At 36.2% G+C, this 17,129-nt stretch overlaps 1 protein-coding gene across 1 annotated transcript; it reads right to left on the bottom strand.

The window, feature by feature from the left end:
• Positions 1-1,105: 1,105 nt before the first annotated feature.
• Positions 1,106-15,897, bottom strand: LOC120274522 (formin-like protein 6). The gene is given in 20 exon segments (XM_039281067.1): positions 1,106-1,187; positions 1,262-1,563; positions 1,634-1,768; positions 1,906-1,972; positions 2,094-2,162; positions 2,711-2,827; positions 2,917-2,988; positions 3,209-3,303; positions 3,524-3,605; positions 3,756-3,806; positions 3,886-3,966; positions 9,528-9,569; positions 9,765-9,863; positions 10,478-10,549; positions 11,526-11,646; positions 11,833-12,725; positions 12,728-14,128; positions 14,215-14,436; positions 14,526-15,223; positions 15,647-15,897. Coding segments are annotated over 19 exon segments (4,470 nt in total). The 5' UTR covers positions 15,720-15,897; the 3' UTR covers positions 1,106-1,187; positions 1,262-1,483.
• Positions 15,898-17,129: the final 1,232 nt, after the last annotated feature.

The following is a 17,129-nucleotide window of genomic DNA, read 5'->3' as shown; positions in this document are numbered from 1 at the left end:
AAAAAAACTATTTTCACCAAAAATAGATATGTAAGACTACAAAAGAAAAACAAATTAAAGCTGAGAAGTGTCAAACGATAACTCTGGGCATTAAAAGATATTACAAGTTATGAAATTAGGATTTTACCAAATTAAGATTCATCGGATTGTTAAGAGTGAGTTTTTTTGAAATCAGATATCTTACCGTTTGGATTAGATATTTTTATTCTGCAAAAAAATCTACATATAATTTTTTAGTTGAATCATTATTAAAATTATCAAATAATTTTTTCCATTGGTGATCTCTGTTTTTTTTTTTTTTAATATAAATCAAATCTCATTATTTTATTCTTTTGGAGGGAGTGTTCATTTAAATTCCTATGGTCTAACATTGGTATAATACCTAAATTAATTCCTCTACTTTTCTCTTTTTTTTCTTTTACTCTCTCTTATCAGAAATGCTCTCTACTATATCCTCTACTTTTAAAAATAAACTCATTTAATCCCTCTACACTTAAAAATGACCTAACTAATCCTTATATTTTCAAAAATAATAAATTAATTGGAAAGAAACTAAAAGTAGAAAAAAAAACTAAATAGACCCATTTTCACGAATAAAAAGACTAATTGATAGCATTTCTGAGTAAAGAGATCAAAACGAAAAAGAAGTGAGAGAGAACTAAATTTATTATTCTGTCTAACATTTTACTTGACCAATTGTTTTAGATTGACATTTTAAAAATAAATTTTTGCAAAAGAGAAATTTTTTTTAAACAATGCAAAAGTGAAATTTCATAACATGCATTTTACAGCTTGGCTGTTCCAATTTCCAAACTTTATTTTTTTCTTTCAAAATTTTGAACTTAGATCATATTCCTACTAAATTAAAATCTAAACAAGCAAATTGACAAAATCATTACTAAAAATAAGCTATGAAAATGCATTACAAAAATCCCAAAAATTATCACTTTTACTCCAACAAAAACCTGAATAACATGGGCATCATGAGCTATTATTTTGTACTACAATACTCTTGCCATTTTATTTTATACAATTTATAAAATATACATTTATTTAATCGCTGCTCATATTAACTTTCTAAACTATAATATTGAAGATCAATTATGAGTTGGTCTTGCTTAATCCGGAGACTGAAATGCAATAATAACATCCAGAATGCATCAGCATAAACCTTCTCTCAATTATATCTGCAAATAAAGAGATCATCAGCACTAGAATGTCTTATTTTTCCAATTGAACACAACAATGAGAGTGTGAATACCATTGAAAATTTTGGTTAATTGAATTGTAGTGATTCTTCTAAGAAATTTTCGGCTTTCAGCGGCATAGTGACAGCAGCAGCTGGCTCATGTTCTGTGATCCACTGACCCTGGTTATGACGATGAATTTGCCGAAAAAAAGAAGTGAATAAGATCTTCAGGTAGAGACCAATAGCACTAATGATGTTGAGGTCTAGAATGCTATTTGTTGTTCTTGTTTAATATCATTTCCTTGTTGCTTTGAAGTTCTTGACCTCTTTACTTGCTGTGATTGTTGTTGTCTTACGTTTTTTGTGATCATGTCCTAAGCAAAATCTCAAGTGAGAATTGAAGTGTATGAAAATACGAAAAATTCGGTCATCGGAGAGTTTTACCTGTTGAGGATATAGATTTAGACTTCTCTAGTTCTGCTTCTTTCTCAGCTTTCTTTTTCTCAAGTTCAGTTTGCTTGCAGTTCTCGTCATGCGCCCTCCGGAACATTCGTACAAAGTTCAATAGTGTTGAGATGACTGCAATTGTTAAGTACAATGCTAAGTATAATTAGTGGAATGGTTTATTTGAGCAAGTTGATTTTGTAGAATGGAAGCATGAAACATAATAACATGAAATACCAATGTTCTGAGAAGGATAATAATAAAAAACTTGCCTTGTTCGAAGGGACAACGTGTAGGATCTTCACCAAAATATAGGACAAGTGCATCTGCATTTCTGCCCTGTTTGCACTCAAAAAGGTTTGAAGTATATGAATAAATAAAAGAGTTGAATATATATATATAAAGATCAAATTATGCTGATGAGTAATCTCAATAACAACTGAAAAATATAATTGCGTACCGCTGAAGTATATAGAGATGATAAAGAACACACTTCAGCACTGGCGCCAGCGGTAAATTCCTTCACTGTCTAGTAAATTAAAAATATAGAAACAAGAAATGGACGTTCAGAAACTTGATGCCATTAAAAGATGAAAAGTGATGATATAAATCATCTCTGAATTGCAATGCCAGGATCTAAAATTAGAGCAAAAGATGCTGCAGAAAATAGAATCAAAGTCTTGTATAAAAGCATCAGCACTATTTGAATGTCTTGATGTTATGAGAATCAGTTTCAGTATTGAAGTAACCTAACCAGGTATGGCAACTAAGGAATTTGACAACAACCATTGAAGCACTTTTTCCACCATTTAATTATTAAAAAAATGGAGGTTCCCTGTGAAGGAAATCCCTGAAAGATTGAAGAATGCTTTTCTCGTCTTTTTTTTTCAAAAAAATGAAAAACATTAATACAAGCATAAGAGGGAATAAGAAGAAATGCCTTTGTTTTCCTTTCATGTTCAAGAATAAGATGCATCACAATGACAAGCCTAAACAAGATTGTGCCATTGCAGGCATACAAGCATGCAAAAAAAAAGCAAGAAAAGTCAAAGAAGCAAACATGAATGATTAGCATACCTTGCGAAAGACTTTTGATGCTGGACCATCATTTTCTGAAGCAGTTAATTCTAGTTCAACCTTCTCTAACCCTTTGACAACGGCTTGCATTTCTTCCGCTAATGTCTTCAATTGTATCTGCAAAATATCATTTTTAGCCAAACAATAAAACTAAAATAAAACTGAATCCTGTATGATCAACAACAAACACATTTAAGCGGTATAACCTTTGATGCAGCTTCCAAGCTTGTAAGATCTTCATAAAAGTTCAAAATATGACGGAACCTTGATGCAAGGACCTGGATTCCATAACCAAAAAAAAAAAAGCATCCTTACTAATAAAAACAGACACCATCAGAAGGAAACAGAAATATCATTAAAAGTGTTATATAGAACATTGCAAGATCAAATGTTTGTAACTTCAATAACCACATTTGAGAGTAATTTATAACTCCTAGCATCAACTAGTCATATAATATATCATGAAAAAAAAAAAGAAAAAGACAAAAACTCTACTACCTTACACAAGTAATGCATCAGGGTCATTTTATTATTAGTGGCACGAGTATCTGTAAGTTTCAGAAGGCTGTCAAGACGGAAACCGATAGCTGAACCTGCACAAATTAAATCAGAGATGTTATGTCCCTTCCTACGAAGAAGAATGCTTAAGAATTTACAGGTCCCTCCAGATCTGTTTTAGATTTTCATCTAAGTCTGTTGATATATCATTGTTTATCATTTATCTATTTCGAACTGTATCCAGTTAGTACATTGCCATGCACTCTGGAGCTTTCCACATAGATGGTCTAAAGGTTACACGATAATCTGGACTACCTCTTGCAGTTCCCTGGTTCAATGTATTCCCAAGGAGCAAAATTTTCTTCATGAGTTCCTTCAGCTTGGCAGAGTTCCGAATCTGTGAATGATAACACACATGATTGCCATGATAAAAGTATTTTAAAAAAATGCAAATCGTCCTCCACAACAAGAAAAAAAAAATACAAATATACTATACATATGCATCCATATGTATGTACCTATGTGGCTATGTGAGTACGCTATTTACCTGTGCACATGCAGAGTCTATAGTGCTCAAACTCTCTCTAAGATCTGAGACCTGAAAACAAATAGAGTCAATCATCAAACTGTCTAATTGTGCACATGCATAGGTATGAAAATCAAAAGCTCCAAAACACCTGTGAACCAAATTGAATCTTATAAAAGAACACACGCAACTTGGATTCCATCCTTGGGACTTTCATCAGCTCCAAGAAGAACTGCATCATTAATATTTAGAAATGCCGAGTATGTGGTCATACATCAACAATAGAAATTCAACACGAATCAAGAGCAAGGGTGTCTAAAATTATATTTAAGTGCTTTGTATCAGGAATTCATTATGATCATGTGAACACAAAATGATTTTAAAACAACTATATTCATAAGCGGATAATGTGAGTGTCAAAGAAATTAGCTGTCCATCTAATGATTAGCAGATTTTATGCAATATATCAAGCCACCAAAATATATGTAAATCTTTTACTTTCCTTTTTAGGATATATTAGCTGTTTTAGCTGTATTATAGGGCTGAAGATCTGTAATTTAGCTGTATTATAGGACTGAGATTCAGCTTGTATTATGGTTATATAATGACAACTCTCCACCATGGAGGGGACACCTCTTTTTCTCAAAAGATCTTAGTTTTACATGGTATCCGAGCTACAATTTTGATCTGTCCTGTTCAATTGTCCATTTCATCCTAGTTCTTTCTCTAATCCCTATTTACTCTTGTTCAGGTTCTCTCGATCTCATGTCTTCAGACAAGTATGATGCTTTCTTAGTTCGATTTAATGGCAAGAATTACTCAGCATGGGCCTTCCACTTCCAGATTTTTGTCAAAGGGAAAGACTTGTGGGGCTATGTTGATGGCAGTACTCCTTCTCCCGACAAAGACAAAGACAAGATCGAGCATGCCAAATGGGAGGTCAAGGATGCTCAAATCATGGTCTGGATTCTAGGATCTGTCGAACCCAACATTGTCTTAAATCTTCGACCTTTCAAGACTTCAGCCGAAATGTGGACTTTTCTCAAAAAAACTCTACAGTCAACATAATACTGCCCGGCGATTCCAATTGGAGCATGACTTAGCCATTCTTCAACAGGATAGTCTTTCAATTTCTGATTTATACTCTTGCTTCATGAATCTTTGGGCTGAATATATGGATATTGTTTATGCAACCATACCTATTGAAGGCCTCAAATCTGTTCAAGCAGTCCATGAAACAACTAAAAGAGATCAATTTCTCATGAAACTGAGATCTGAATTTGAAGCAACGAGGTCTAATCTTATGAATCAAGAACCTGTTCCCTCTTTGGATGCATGTCTCAATGATTTGTTTCGGGAAGAACAACGCCTTCTCACTCAAAACACCCTAAAAGAACAAAAATCTAATTTTGTTCCTATGGCTTATGCAGCACACAGCAAGCCGAGAGGAAGAGATATTCGCATTGTTCAATGTTTTTGTTGCAAAGAATTAGGGCATTATGCTTCCACTTGCTCTAAAAAATTCTGCAATTATTGCAAGAAAAATGGCCATATTATCAAGGAATGAACCATCCGACCTCCCAAGAAATCTGAGACAGCATATACAACTTCAGTTGGGCCTTCAAGCTCTAGCAGTTCTGTGAATGCAGCAGTGACACAAAATGCTCCGATTCAGCCTGTAACGCCTGAAATGATTCAACAAATGATCATTTCTGCATTTTCTGCTTTAGGACTCTCGGGTAAAATGTTTTCTTCATCATCTACTTGGTACTTTGATTCTGGGGCTTCTAATCACATGACAAATAATGCTCATTTTTTTACAAATACAAACAAATATTCAGGAAATCTTAAGATTCATACTGCTAATGGCAACCATTTACCAATCACAACCACTGGTGATATTTCTTCCTCCCTAACTGATGTCTTTGTCTCTCCTGGTCTTACTACTAATCTCATTTCTGTTGGCCAATTGGTTGATAATAATTGCAATGTGGCATTTTCAAAGTCTGTTTGTGTTGTGCAGGATCAACAATCAGGGAGGATGATCGCGAGGGGGCCTAAAGTCGGACGCCTTTTTCCTATCCAATTTTCTTTTCCTTCTAGTCAATCATTGCCCTTTGTCAGTTGCAATTTTACTCATATTGATTTTCAAGCTTGGCATAAACGCCTTGGACATCCAAACAATATTGTTCTTTCTAACTTGTTGAAATCAGGTTTGCTTGGGAATAAAAGGTCACATTCTCGTAGTGATATTCAATTTAAGTGCAATTCTTGTCAACTTGGTAAAAGTAGAACTTTGCCATTTCCCATTCATACTCCGAATGAAGTTCAGCCGTTTGATTTGATACATAGCGATGTATGGGGTATGGCACCAGTTCCTTCTCATTCTAACTACAAGTACTTTGTTACTTTTATTGACGACTATAGTCGTTTCACATGGATTTACTTCTTGCATTCTAAAAATGAAGTATTCTCAGTTTTCAAGTTTTTTCATGCATATATTCAGACCCAGTTTTCTGCAAAAATTAAAATTCTGCGCTCGGACAATAGGGGTGAATATATGTCTCATTTGTTTCAAGAATTTTTGCAAGAGAATGGAATAATCTCACAAAGGTCTTGTCCTTCAACCCCTCAACAAAATGGCGTGGCTGAAAGAAAGAACCGTCATCTTCTCGATGTTGTTCGTACCCTTTTATTAGAGTCATTTGTGCCCTCCAAGTTCTGGTGTGAAGCTCTTTCCACTGCTATTCACCTCATTAATAAATTACCATCTCCTTCATTAAACCATGTCTCTCCTTTCACTCGGTTATTTGGTCATACTCCAAATTATTCTAATCTTCGTACATTTGGTTGTGTGTGCTATGTTCATCTTCCTCCACTTGAACGCACAAAACTAACTGCTCAATCAGTTAAGTGTGCTTTTCTAGGATACTCTGCACATCAAAAAGGTTTTATTTGTTATGATCCTAATCTGCGGCGTATTCGGGTTTCTAGGAATGTAATATTTCTAGAAAATCAATATTTTTTCCCCACCCACCAAGAACAGCCCTCTTCTTCATTTTCTGTTATTCCTTTGTTTACTAACTCTTCTACAAATTTCTCATCTCCTAAACCTCTTTTGGTGTATCATAGACGCAACCACACTATGCCAAATCAGACTACCACACTTCTAAGGCCCCCTCAAGCTGAATCTCTTGTTGTTGAACCTGTTCAAGCAACAACTCCTACCATCGGCAGACATAGTACTCGAGTTAGTCGACCCCCAGATAGGTATGGTTTTCCTAATCCTACATCCTTGACCGCAACCTTGTCCTCTGTTTCTATTCCCTCATCTTATTAGCAGGCAATGGAGCATGAGTGTTGGCGGAAAGCTATTGAAACAAAACTTCTTGCACTTGAAGAAAACCAAACCTGGGATGTTGTAGCGCGCCCCCCATCTGTGAAACCTTTGGGCAACAAATTTGTATTTTCTATCAAACTTCATTCAGATGGATCTATCGAACGTTATAAGGCGCGACTGGTGGTTCTTAGGAACAAGCAAGAATATGGCCTAGATTATGATGAGACTTTCGCACCGGTAGCTAAAATGACCACTGTGCGAATCATATTGGCGCTTGCTGCATCTCAAACATGGCCTTTACTTCAAATGGATGTCAAAAACGCATTCTTGCATGGTGATCTCAAGGAAGATATTTATATAAAGCTTCCTTTTGGTATGTCTACTTCACCCAATGATGTTTGCAAACTTAACGTTCTCTATATGGTTTGAAGCAAGCACCAAGAGTATGGTTTGAAAAGTTTCAATCTACTCTTCTTGGTTTTTCATATATACAAAGCCAATATGACTCCTCTTTGTTTTTTCAAAAGACATCTAAAGGTATAGTTGTACTCCTTGTTTATGTGGATGATATTGTGATAACTGGTTCTGATATGCAAGCCATCAATCATATTCAGAAATTGTTACATTCAACTTTTCACATGAAAGACCTTGGTCAACTCACTTACTTCTTGGGGTTAGAAGTACATCATCACCGTCAAGGCATTTTTCTTAAATCAACATAAATATATTCGGGATTTGGCCAAATTAGCAGGACTCACAAGTAATAAGTCTGTTGAAACCCCAATGGAAGTTAATGTGAAATATCGACGAGATGAAAGAGAGCTTCTTATAGATCCTACCTTATATCGAAAGCTTGTTGGTAGTCTAATCTAACCATCACTCGACCGGATATCTCTTATGTTGTCCATACAGTTAGCAAATTCATGCAATCGCCGCGGCATCTCCATCTATCTGCAGTCAAACGCATCATCCAATACATCATTGGCACTCCTAATCGTGGCCTATTTTTCCCTACTGGTTCCTCACTGAAGCTACAAGGCTATAGTGACGCAGATTGGGCTGGTTGTCCAGACACCAGAAAATCTACTACTGGTTGGTGTATATTTCTTGGTGATGCTCTTATCTCATGGAAATGCAAAAAGCAAAACCATGTCTCTAAGTCATCAACTGAAGCCGAGTACCGTGCCATGTCTGCTGCTTGTTCTGAAATTATTTGGTTGCGAGGCCTTCTCACAGAACTTGGCTTTCCTCAAAATCAACCAACTCCATTGCATGCTGACAACACTAGTGCCATTCAAATTGCTGCCAACCCTATCTATCACGAACGTACGAAACATATCGAGGTTGACTGCCACTCTATTAGAGAGGCCTACGACCACCAAGTTATCACTCTCCCACATATATCTACTAGTTTACAAATTGCAGACATCTTTACCAAATCCATGACACGTCAGCGGCATAATTTCCTTGTTGGCAAATTGATGCTTGTAGATTTGCCAGCATCAATTTGAGGGAGGATGTCAAAGAAATTAGCTGTCCATCTAATGATTAGCAGATTTTATGCAATATATCAAGCCACCAAAATATATGTAAATCTTTTACTTTCCTTTTTAGGATATATTAGCTGTTTTAGCTGTATTATAGGGCTGAAGATTTGTAATTTAGCTGTATTATAGGGCTGAGATTCAGCTTGTATTATGGTTATATAATGACAACTCTCCACCATGGAGGGGACACCTCTTTTTCTCAAAAGATCTTAGTTTTACAGTGAGGTAGGTAAGAAAAATGAGCAAACTTTATGGAAACATGCGAAAGGAGATAATGGGAACTTCGGACACCATTTGAGAAATGGTTCATTAAGAGAAGCCCAACATGACACAGAATTATAGGGCGTCTAACTCTTCTGAAGCTCATCGAGTAATTTATGATTCAGACTACTAATCTTCCTATGGCCATTGATTAAAGAATGTTTATTGATAAAATCATTTTCATGAATATAGAATGCCACCAAATGTGCAGCTGACCCAAATACAACAAAATGATAAAATGATTATAAGAGAAATGATGTTCCTGGTTCCACATCCGGATAATTTGGTAAACCTTGATATTAATATGTAAGTTTAGGTCTCTCTTTCCATTGGCTTAAGCATTTAGGTTGGATAGAACCTATCCGGCATGAGTTAGGTAAGCATCTAACAAATATGACGTGTTATAGATTTGGATAAATCATGTGAGTAACATTTTTGGAAATGCCAAATCTAAATATCCACTTCTTTTTTTCACTTCTCGGAAAGACTTCAAGTTATTTCAATGCACAGCAATACATCATTATCATGCTGATGCAAATGAAAGATATTCAGCTGTGTAATTGGGCAGATAATATTCTCAGACGTCATAGCAAACTGAAGGTATATATATATATACAATAAAGTAACCTTTCAGTGGAAACTTGCCTGCTCACACTTTCCAAGTTTTTCCTTATCACCATTATAGTCCTGATATCAAAAAAAAAAATTAACAAAAAATAAAAAGCAGATAAACAAGAATATAACTATTAAACTTGTCTAGGATTGATGGTTGGATTGGTGAGAGATCCCATTCCTCGAGGAGAGATCACCGCTACAAATTCTGGGCATACGAGTTTATTCCATTAAAACAAGAAAGAAGAAAAGAAATTTTCTCATGTGAACCTTGAGAAGCTCCATTTCCTCTTTGGTCGGACAAAACTTTATGAGATTCTCCACTTGATCAACATCCAAAATAGAATCATCCATTGCTAGGGCAGCACTCTGAAGTAATATTTGATTAGTCAGAATTCAAATTTATCTAACATGTGCAAATCACATACTTTACGCTTATAATACATACATGCAATATATAGTAAGACACTATGCCATATGCTGACATAAAAATGATTTAATTACCAAACAAATTATGTGCTAGTTTATAACTCCAACTGAACACTTCATGCTCCAAGTTATCTAACTAAAATTTATTAACAACAGAGTCCAGAATTGTTTCTGAAAGAATATGGTCAATTAAGTTCTTACATGATATTCTGTACAATGCCAATTGGAGACATGGAAATAAATTGAATCCATGAAACTAAAACTAAATTCTTTCTCTGGAGATCCTTCAAATAACAAAAAAAGGGGTTCATCCTCCAAATAAGATCATTGGGCACTGTAAATGTGACATTTTTTATGATAGAAAATAAATGAAACAGCTTTTCACATGATCCTATGCTAAAAAGTTCAGAACTAAAGGTTTGATGGCTATCCAACCTGGCATGAATGCTTTGAAGCGATAATCACTATTAAGACTCATTAATTTCTTTCTACATGTAAATTTATTTTTTGAATAGAATTCCTTCTGCATAAGTGACAAAATGCTAATAGGTTACCATCATATCAGAGAGTGGCATCTTGACTTTTGTGAGCATAATTTCAGTGTTATTGGCCCGTCTTAGATCAATCTACAAAATAAACAATAGAAAAGAGATAAAGTACTGAATACAGTAAGCAAATAACTCAACTTTAAACAAAAAAAAGAAATAATAAAAATACTAGAAGAAAACAGCAAGAAATAGTCTTTAAGAGAAATTATAAAGCTCAAGGTCACAGTTCAACTGAATCAAGTTTTCTGAATCATATTAATCAGTAAGTCAAAGAAAATTAACCTTCCTGATAACTTAACATTCGAATAAATGCTAACATTTAATCATGCTAATGTGAGTTTTTCAAAGGACTTGCCATTTGCAGATGAGTGTTCCAAATATGCTTGGACCACTGTCCTTCAAATAGTTTAGCAATGTATACCAAAAATAACTGTTGTCTTTCCATGAATATTAGCCTTTGCGTGTTTCCTAAAAATATTTTAACTCTACTAAGTGCATGTTTGGATCTGATGCATGTATGTCTGTTTCTGTAAAATCACTGGCACAACACTTTGCTCCTCAATTAGTGCCTGGTGTATCCTTGTGTATAGAAAATCAAGCTCTTTTATGAAAAACAGTTCAATCATAATAAATTTTAACTGAACTTATCATAACAATAAAGATCAGCACCAACAACCTTCGTTTTCCAAAAATCTTCATTACAGCTCTTCTTCAATTTTGTCACACTTATATTTAAGTTACCACTAATTCAAGTCTCATATTCACATCTTACAACATAGAGAAACAACACACAATTTCTGCTTAGATTCTAAATTCCAAAATGACTGTATATATTGAAAAAATGCTATGAAGCAAAGCAACTGCAGTAACGCACAAAAAAGTTTGAAAACAAACAGCTCACCAAGGAGATAAGAATTCATACTGTGAGAAAGAACAAAATGATTGTAGAGATTGATATGAAGCAAAGCTACTGCAGTAATGCACAACAGAGTTTGAAAACAAACAAATCACTAAGGAGATAAAATGTCATATTCTGCAGAAACTGGTAAGTTACCAGGTGAACTCTATCTGTTTTTGACCCAAGAGATTTACGCCCCTCAGACTTGCTCCTATCAGATTTTGGAATTGCCGAAGAGAAGAGATTCTCAAGTTCTGACACATCAAATTCTGAGCCACTGCATTCATGTAAATTTAAAGATCACAGGAAGAAATAAAAAGTACTTTCATGCAATTCAACATAGGTTAGTCAGATGCAATGAATGTGATGCACAATGCAATATGGTCCTTGAGAAAAAGCGAATGTCAATAACATAAGAAAGAACAATTGAAGAACCCAAAAATAAAATAAAGCTGATCCATACCTAGGAGCATCATTGTGCTTCTGCAATTCTGCCCATAAACTTCCTTGAACTGCTCTTGTCACTTTAACCCAATGCAGTGGCTTTAAAGATGATCTTCGCGTTGTTGCAGGACAGCCGGGTGGTCGAACAGGTCCATTTCCTCTTCCCCCAGGCATGAGGTTTTGTGACAAGGCTCTTGTGCCAGCTTGAGAACAATCACCCAGAGGAGGTGAAGGGGCACCTAAAGCCCTAGGGGGAGGGGGAGGGGGAGGACCAGGAGCATGTCCTCTGGAGGGAGGGGGTGGTGGAGGAGCTCTAGCACGTGGCACAAGGGAAGTTGGTGGGGAAGGGACTCCAACCCGCAACCCAGGAGGTGGTGGTGGGGGAGGGGGGCCAGATGCTGTTGGAGGAGGATGAAGAGACTGAGGTTTTCCGTGCCGAAGTGGAGGTGAATTAGGCGCAGGCGCGATTGTAACAGGACATAATGATGCACTTTTAGAAGGCATGGGTGGTGGAGGAGGTGGCAATGGAGGAGCTCTTGTAGTTCCAGCCATTACAGGAGGTGGAGGAGGGGGTGGTGAAGAACCTTGAGGTGCTCTCATTTGCTGTGGAAGTAGTGGTGGAGACAGCGGGTCACATGATACATTTCTCACAGGCGATAGTAGAGGTGGTGGTGGTGGAGGTGGTGGAGGGGGAGGAATTTTGACGGATAGCCCTGAAACAACTGGGGCAGAAGGCATTGATACAGTGGACAATTCAGGAGGCAGAAGAGAGCCTCCGGTAGATGCTCCTCGGCACATTGGTGGAGGATGGGGAGGATGGGATTCAGTAGATGCTCCAGGAAACTTCAGTGAAAAAAGAGGAGAATGTTCAGTTTTGTTCGATGTTTTTTTGGAGGTGGAGGTGGAGGTGGAGGTGGAGGAGGACATGGATATTTGGTCAACAACTTCTCGTGATTCTGCTTTTGAATATCAGTTCCCCCCAAGTTGAGTAACTTAGACCCAGCCCTAAGTTTGGTTCCACTGCCATTATCTGCATCCTTGTTCCCATTAGGAATTTCTGATTTAGGCCTGACTTCATTTGCCACATTAGAGGCCACAGACTTGTGAATATTGTCATCTAAACTAGATTCCTTCTCTGTGTCAATCTTCACTATATCTTGCTTGGAATTCTTGTTTCCAAATCTTGTGAAACCTTCTATTCTTGCAGGAACTTCTGACTTGTTTCTCTTATGATCCAAAGCAAATGACTTTTCAGATATTAAACTATTCTCATCTTGTTTGAAGTTACTCTTTTCCAATCCATTTTTCTCTTCACCTGCTTGCGTAATAATACATTTAACATCCAAGGTGTGATTGTTTATTCCTATGACACTTCTCTCATCAATCAAAATTGTTGTCTCATCCAAAATGACTGCCTTATCCTTGACATCTTTTACATCATGGCTGCAAATCATATTATGTAATAGGCCCTCCTCTTGAACTACCATAGTTGAAGTTCCTGAGATACTAGAACCCGCCTTATTGTCCGCCTTAACATTGCCCACATCCCTGTGGTGATAGATGAATCCTGATATAGACCTCGATTCATCTGCCACATCAGGTGTATCTGACCTATAACTGCTGTCTTTCAGGATAGGTTTCTTTCTGCCAGCCACTTCCTGTGCATCAAGCTTGGAATAGAACATACTCTTTCCATCAACAGATAGAGTTGAAAACTCTTCGGTGTCTTTCTTGTTAGTCTGTGATATGCTCTTCCCATCAAACGAAATCATATCATTATCATATGAGGTAAACAACTTTTCAGTAAGAGTGTTGTCTTTTATCATACTCTTCTCATCCACAACTAGATTAATAGAACCTTCTTCACTGTCCTGTTTAAAGTTGCTAGCATTCGATGTGTTAGTCTCTTCAACTGTGGTCCTATCAGCCAAACTGAATGTTTTTTCAACAAATATATCTTTCTCCTGCCTGGAATGATCATTATCCACTTTATAATCTGTATATTCTGTGAGAGGTCCAGTTTCAAGACCACCACTTGCCTCATGCACAGCAATTAAGTTGTGTGGCAAAAGGCTCTCTAATTGCCTTTCAACTAGAGAAGAGATTTTTAAATTGGAATTTTGATCTTCTAGTGCAGTTTTTATTTCAATTACTTCAATATCAGAGTCCCTCTTGATATCCTGCCAATCAGCATGGCTCAATATATCTTCTGCCTCAAAAAATTCTTCTGTAGAAGCAACTTCCGTCCCATCCTCATCTATGGCTGCTTCCATGGTGGTATCAGATTCTCCAGCATCAAAATCTTGAAAGTGCATCTGATTCAGGCATGAAAATGCTATCACACTAATATAATTTCAGAAACAGGCACTCCAAATCCGAAATAAGCAAAACAGGCAGTTACCTCTGCTTTGAATTCCTTTAAGAACCGGTCGTTAGCATCCCACACCACATCAACGTCCTCACGACTCAACAGCAAAACATTAGATTGAATGAATGCAGTGTTGAACATTACCCGAAACATCATCCTTTCCTGGCCCAGATCCTCATCAATATGTACACACTCAATAACCACATCCCCTTGGATATGACAATGAACATGTATTTTTATTGGTTCACTCTCTGCCTGCAATCAGAAATCAGTTCAGGATTATAATAGATATTCCTTGAGTTCAAAGAGAGTTGTATCACTTAATATCCAAAATAAAGCGTTACCTGGCCATGACACTGGACATGTCTCTTGGTCTTTAAAGATGAGAACAAGATCTTCGAGCTTCTACCAGCAGAGGTCAAAGGATCAGTACCGTAAATACGAACTATAGGTCTGCAACCTCCTTCCCCATCAAAATCAGGAACCACTTTAAGAATCATGCATTCCAAGGTGAAAGGTTTGTCTTGTGGAGGCAATTCCAAGCCCCGTCTTGATATGTATCGGAGATATCTCATGTGAGAAGGTTGTGGGTTCAGTGGAGAACATAAATGGAGGAGCTCCTTTGGAGCTTGTCTATATACCATCTCCAGAGTCTTCTGTTCTCCAGTATAAAGTTTGTGGTAAAGCAACAGCCCTGAAAGCATGAAAGCCAGCACAGGCCATCCTCCCCTTTCACAATGCATGAGCAGCACATTATGTTGCCCTTCCATGGAAAGCCAGCTCACACTTGAGCGAAGGAAGTGATGTATCATCTGCAATGGCAACAATGGGCATCTCTCATATTCACAAGGATAGTCCATGACCGTCATGTCGTACTCAGACAGAATGTCAAAGACTCTACTTCTCTGTTCCCCCTCCCGAAAGTTGGACACCATGAATGAGGCATCCGGGAAGTAGTCATGAAGCTGGTTGGCAATGCCTCGTATGTAGTCCTTGTACTTATTCTCCTCCAAAATCTCAGTTGAAAAGCAACAGTCAAACACTACAACCACAAATCCATCACAAGAAATTTAGCAACAAATGAACAAGTTGTTCTGAAACCCAGTAACAGTACAACCAACTTTGCTTTCCAAATCAAAAGAAAATGGCACTAATTCAAAGCACAAACAACAAAAACCAGCATAACAGCATCAAACATGAACTCAAAGTAGTGTTTTTTCAGCAAACTGGCAAGGTAATGCTTCCAAACCCACCCAAATTTGCAAACCCACTCATTCCCCCAACTAAACATCCCTAAAAACCTGCATTTCATCGGAAAATCATCAATCAAAAGCAAACAAAACCCCTAAAAAACCAACCAAACTCCATTAACAACAATAACAGCGATTAGACCAAATTATACCAAAAAACCACCAAATTGAAAGATCTAAGCAAGAAAACAAAGCCAATAAGCAAGCATTAATACCATAAACCCTCTCAGAGATCTCGAGAAGTCGATCTGGAGGCTTGCGATAGAACAACCTCCTAAACAGCGCCATCCTCCAGCGCCGCTCACTCCGCCGCTTCGATCCAAACCCAAAACCACTCCTTTTTCAATGAAGAACTCGATCAAAGTGCCAACAAACGAAGATCGCTAGTATCGCTGTAGAGAAATCGAAGACGATGGAGCTCGATCGCGTTCGCGGGAAGAGATCGAGTGTGGAAAAAAAAAATCACTTTTTTATTATTATTATTTTTTAAATTTTCATATTGTTTTTGAGTTTGGATATTATTATTGAGAGGCTTCGAACACCAAACGGTTACGTTCGGGAAACGCGTTTCACTTTCGTCGGTGGTCCGTACAGCAAATTTTCCTCAAAACCCCCTCAAACTTTATTAAATTTCATTTCAACACATTGAGATTAAGAAACAGGATTATATAAGTTTGTATTTATTATTTTAAAATGATTTTAAAAATGGCATATTAAAAGATAAAATTTGGACTGTTATTTTAATTTAGTGATAATTTATCCTTTTCTTTATCATAAAATTTACAAAATTTAAAAAAAATATCAAAATTGATCTTATTTTAAAAGCAAATTTTTTTCTAGTTAATTTGATTAATTCATATATTAAAATGCAATAACAGTATTTTTTTAATAAGCATAACTTAACCATAATTTTGATTTTTTATTTTTAATTTATAAATTCCTATTATGATAACATTGATTAATTTTTCACTTTTTACATATAAAAATTATAACCAAGGTGAACAACCAATTTTTAATTAAAAAAATTAAATTACTGAATTTTTTAATAATAAACCACCTAAACTAAGTTTTGCATGTATATCAAATAATAAAATATGAAAAATTTAGAAAAGAGATAATTCATATAAATCTCAAGGTGGTAATTGCAAAAAAAAGTTTCGTTTCCCGCTCTCCCCGTTTCCCTTCCCCGTTTCCCGTAATCCATTTTCATGCAAAGAGCTGAAGAAACAACACGTGGCAGCAAAACAAGGCTCGACACAAGAATCCGGAGAATGCTGAAATTACATATCACCCCCTCCCTTTTCCTCAAATTATTTCACTCTTGTTTTTTCCAAAATTTGTTTTTATGAATTAAAATTATGAGCTTTGTTTGCAACCTTTCTTGTAACAAATCAATAAATTACTAAAAATTCATATTGGTTTATTCTTAATTTTAATAATAATATTTGTGTCTTTCTAAGGTCTTATGTATCTTAAACACTGTGATATATCTCATTTATAAAGCTTAAAAAATATAATTTTTATTTTTATCATAAAATTGTATTAAAAAATAAAAAATAAATAGATAATGAAAGGACATGATGAGCATGATTCATGGAGAAATTAACTCAATGGAAACAAAGAGAAGAGCCAAAGAATGGTCCCATTGCATGCTAGTTTTAGCCCTACTTTGAGAGACAAAACCCATGAATCATGGTT

This window comes from Dioscorea cayenensis, chromosome 13 (genome assembly GCF_009730915.1).
Source record: "Dioscorea cayenensis subsp. rotundata cultivar TDr96_F1 chromosome 13, TDr96_F1_v2_PseudoChromosome.rev07_lg8_w22 25.fasta, whole genome shotgun sequence".
NCBI lineage: Eukaryota > Viridiplantae > Streptophyta > Magnoliopsida > Dioscoreales > Dioscoreaceae > Dioscorea > Dioscorea cayenensis.
This window is presented reverse-complemented; position numbering and strand designations above follow the sequence as displayed.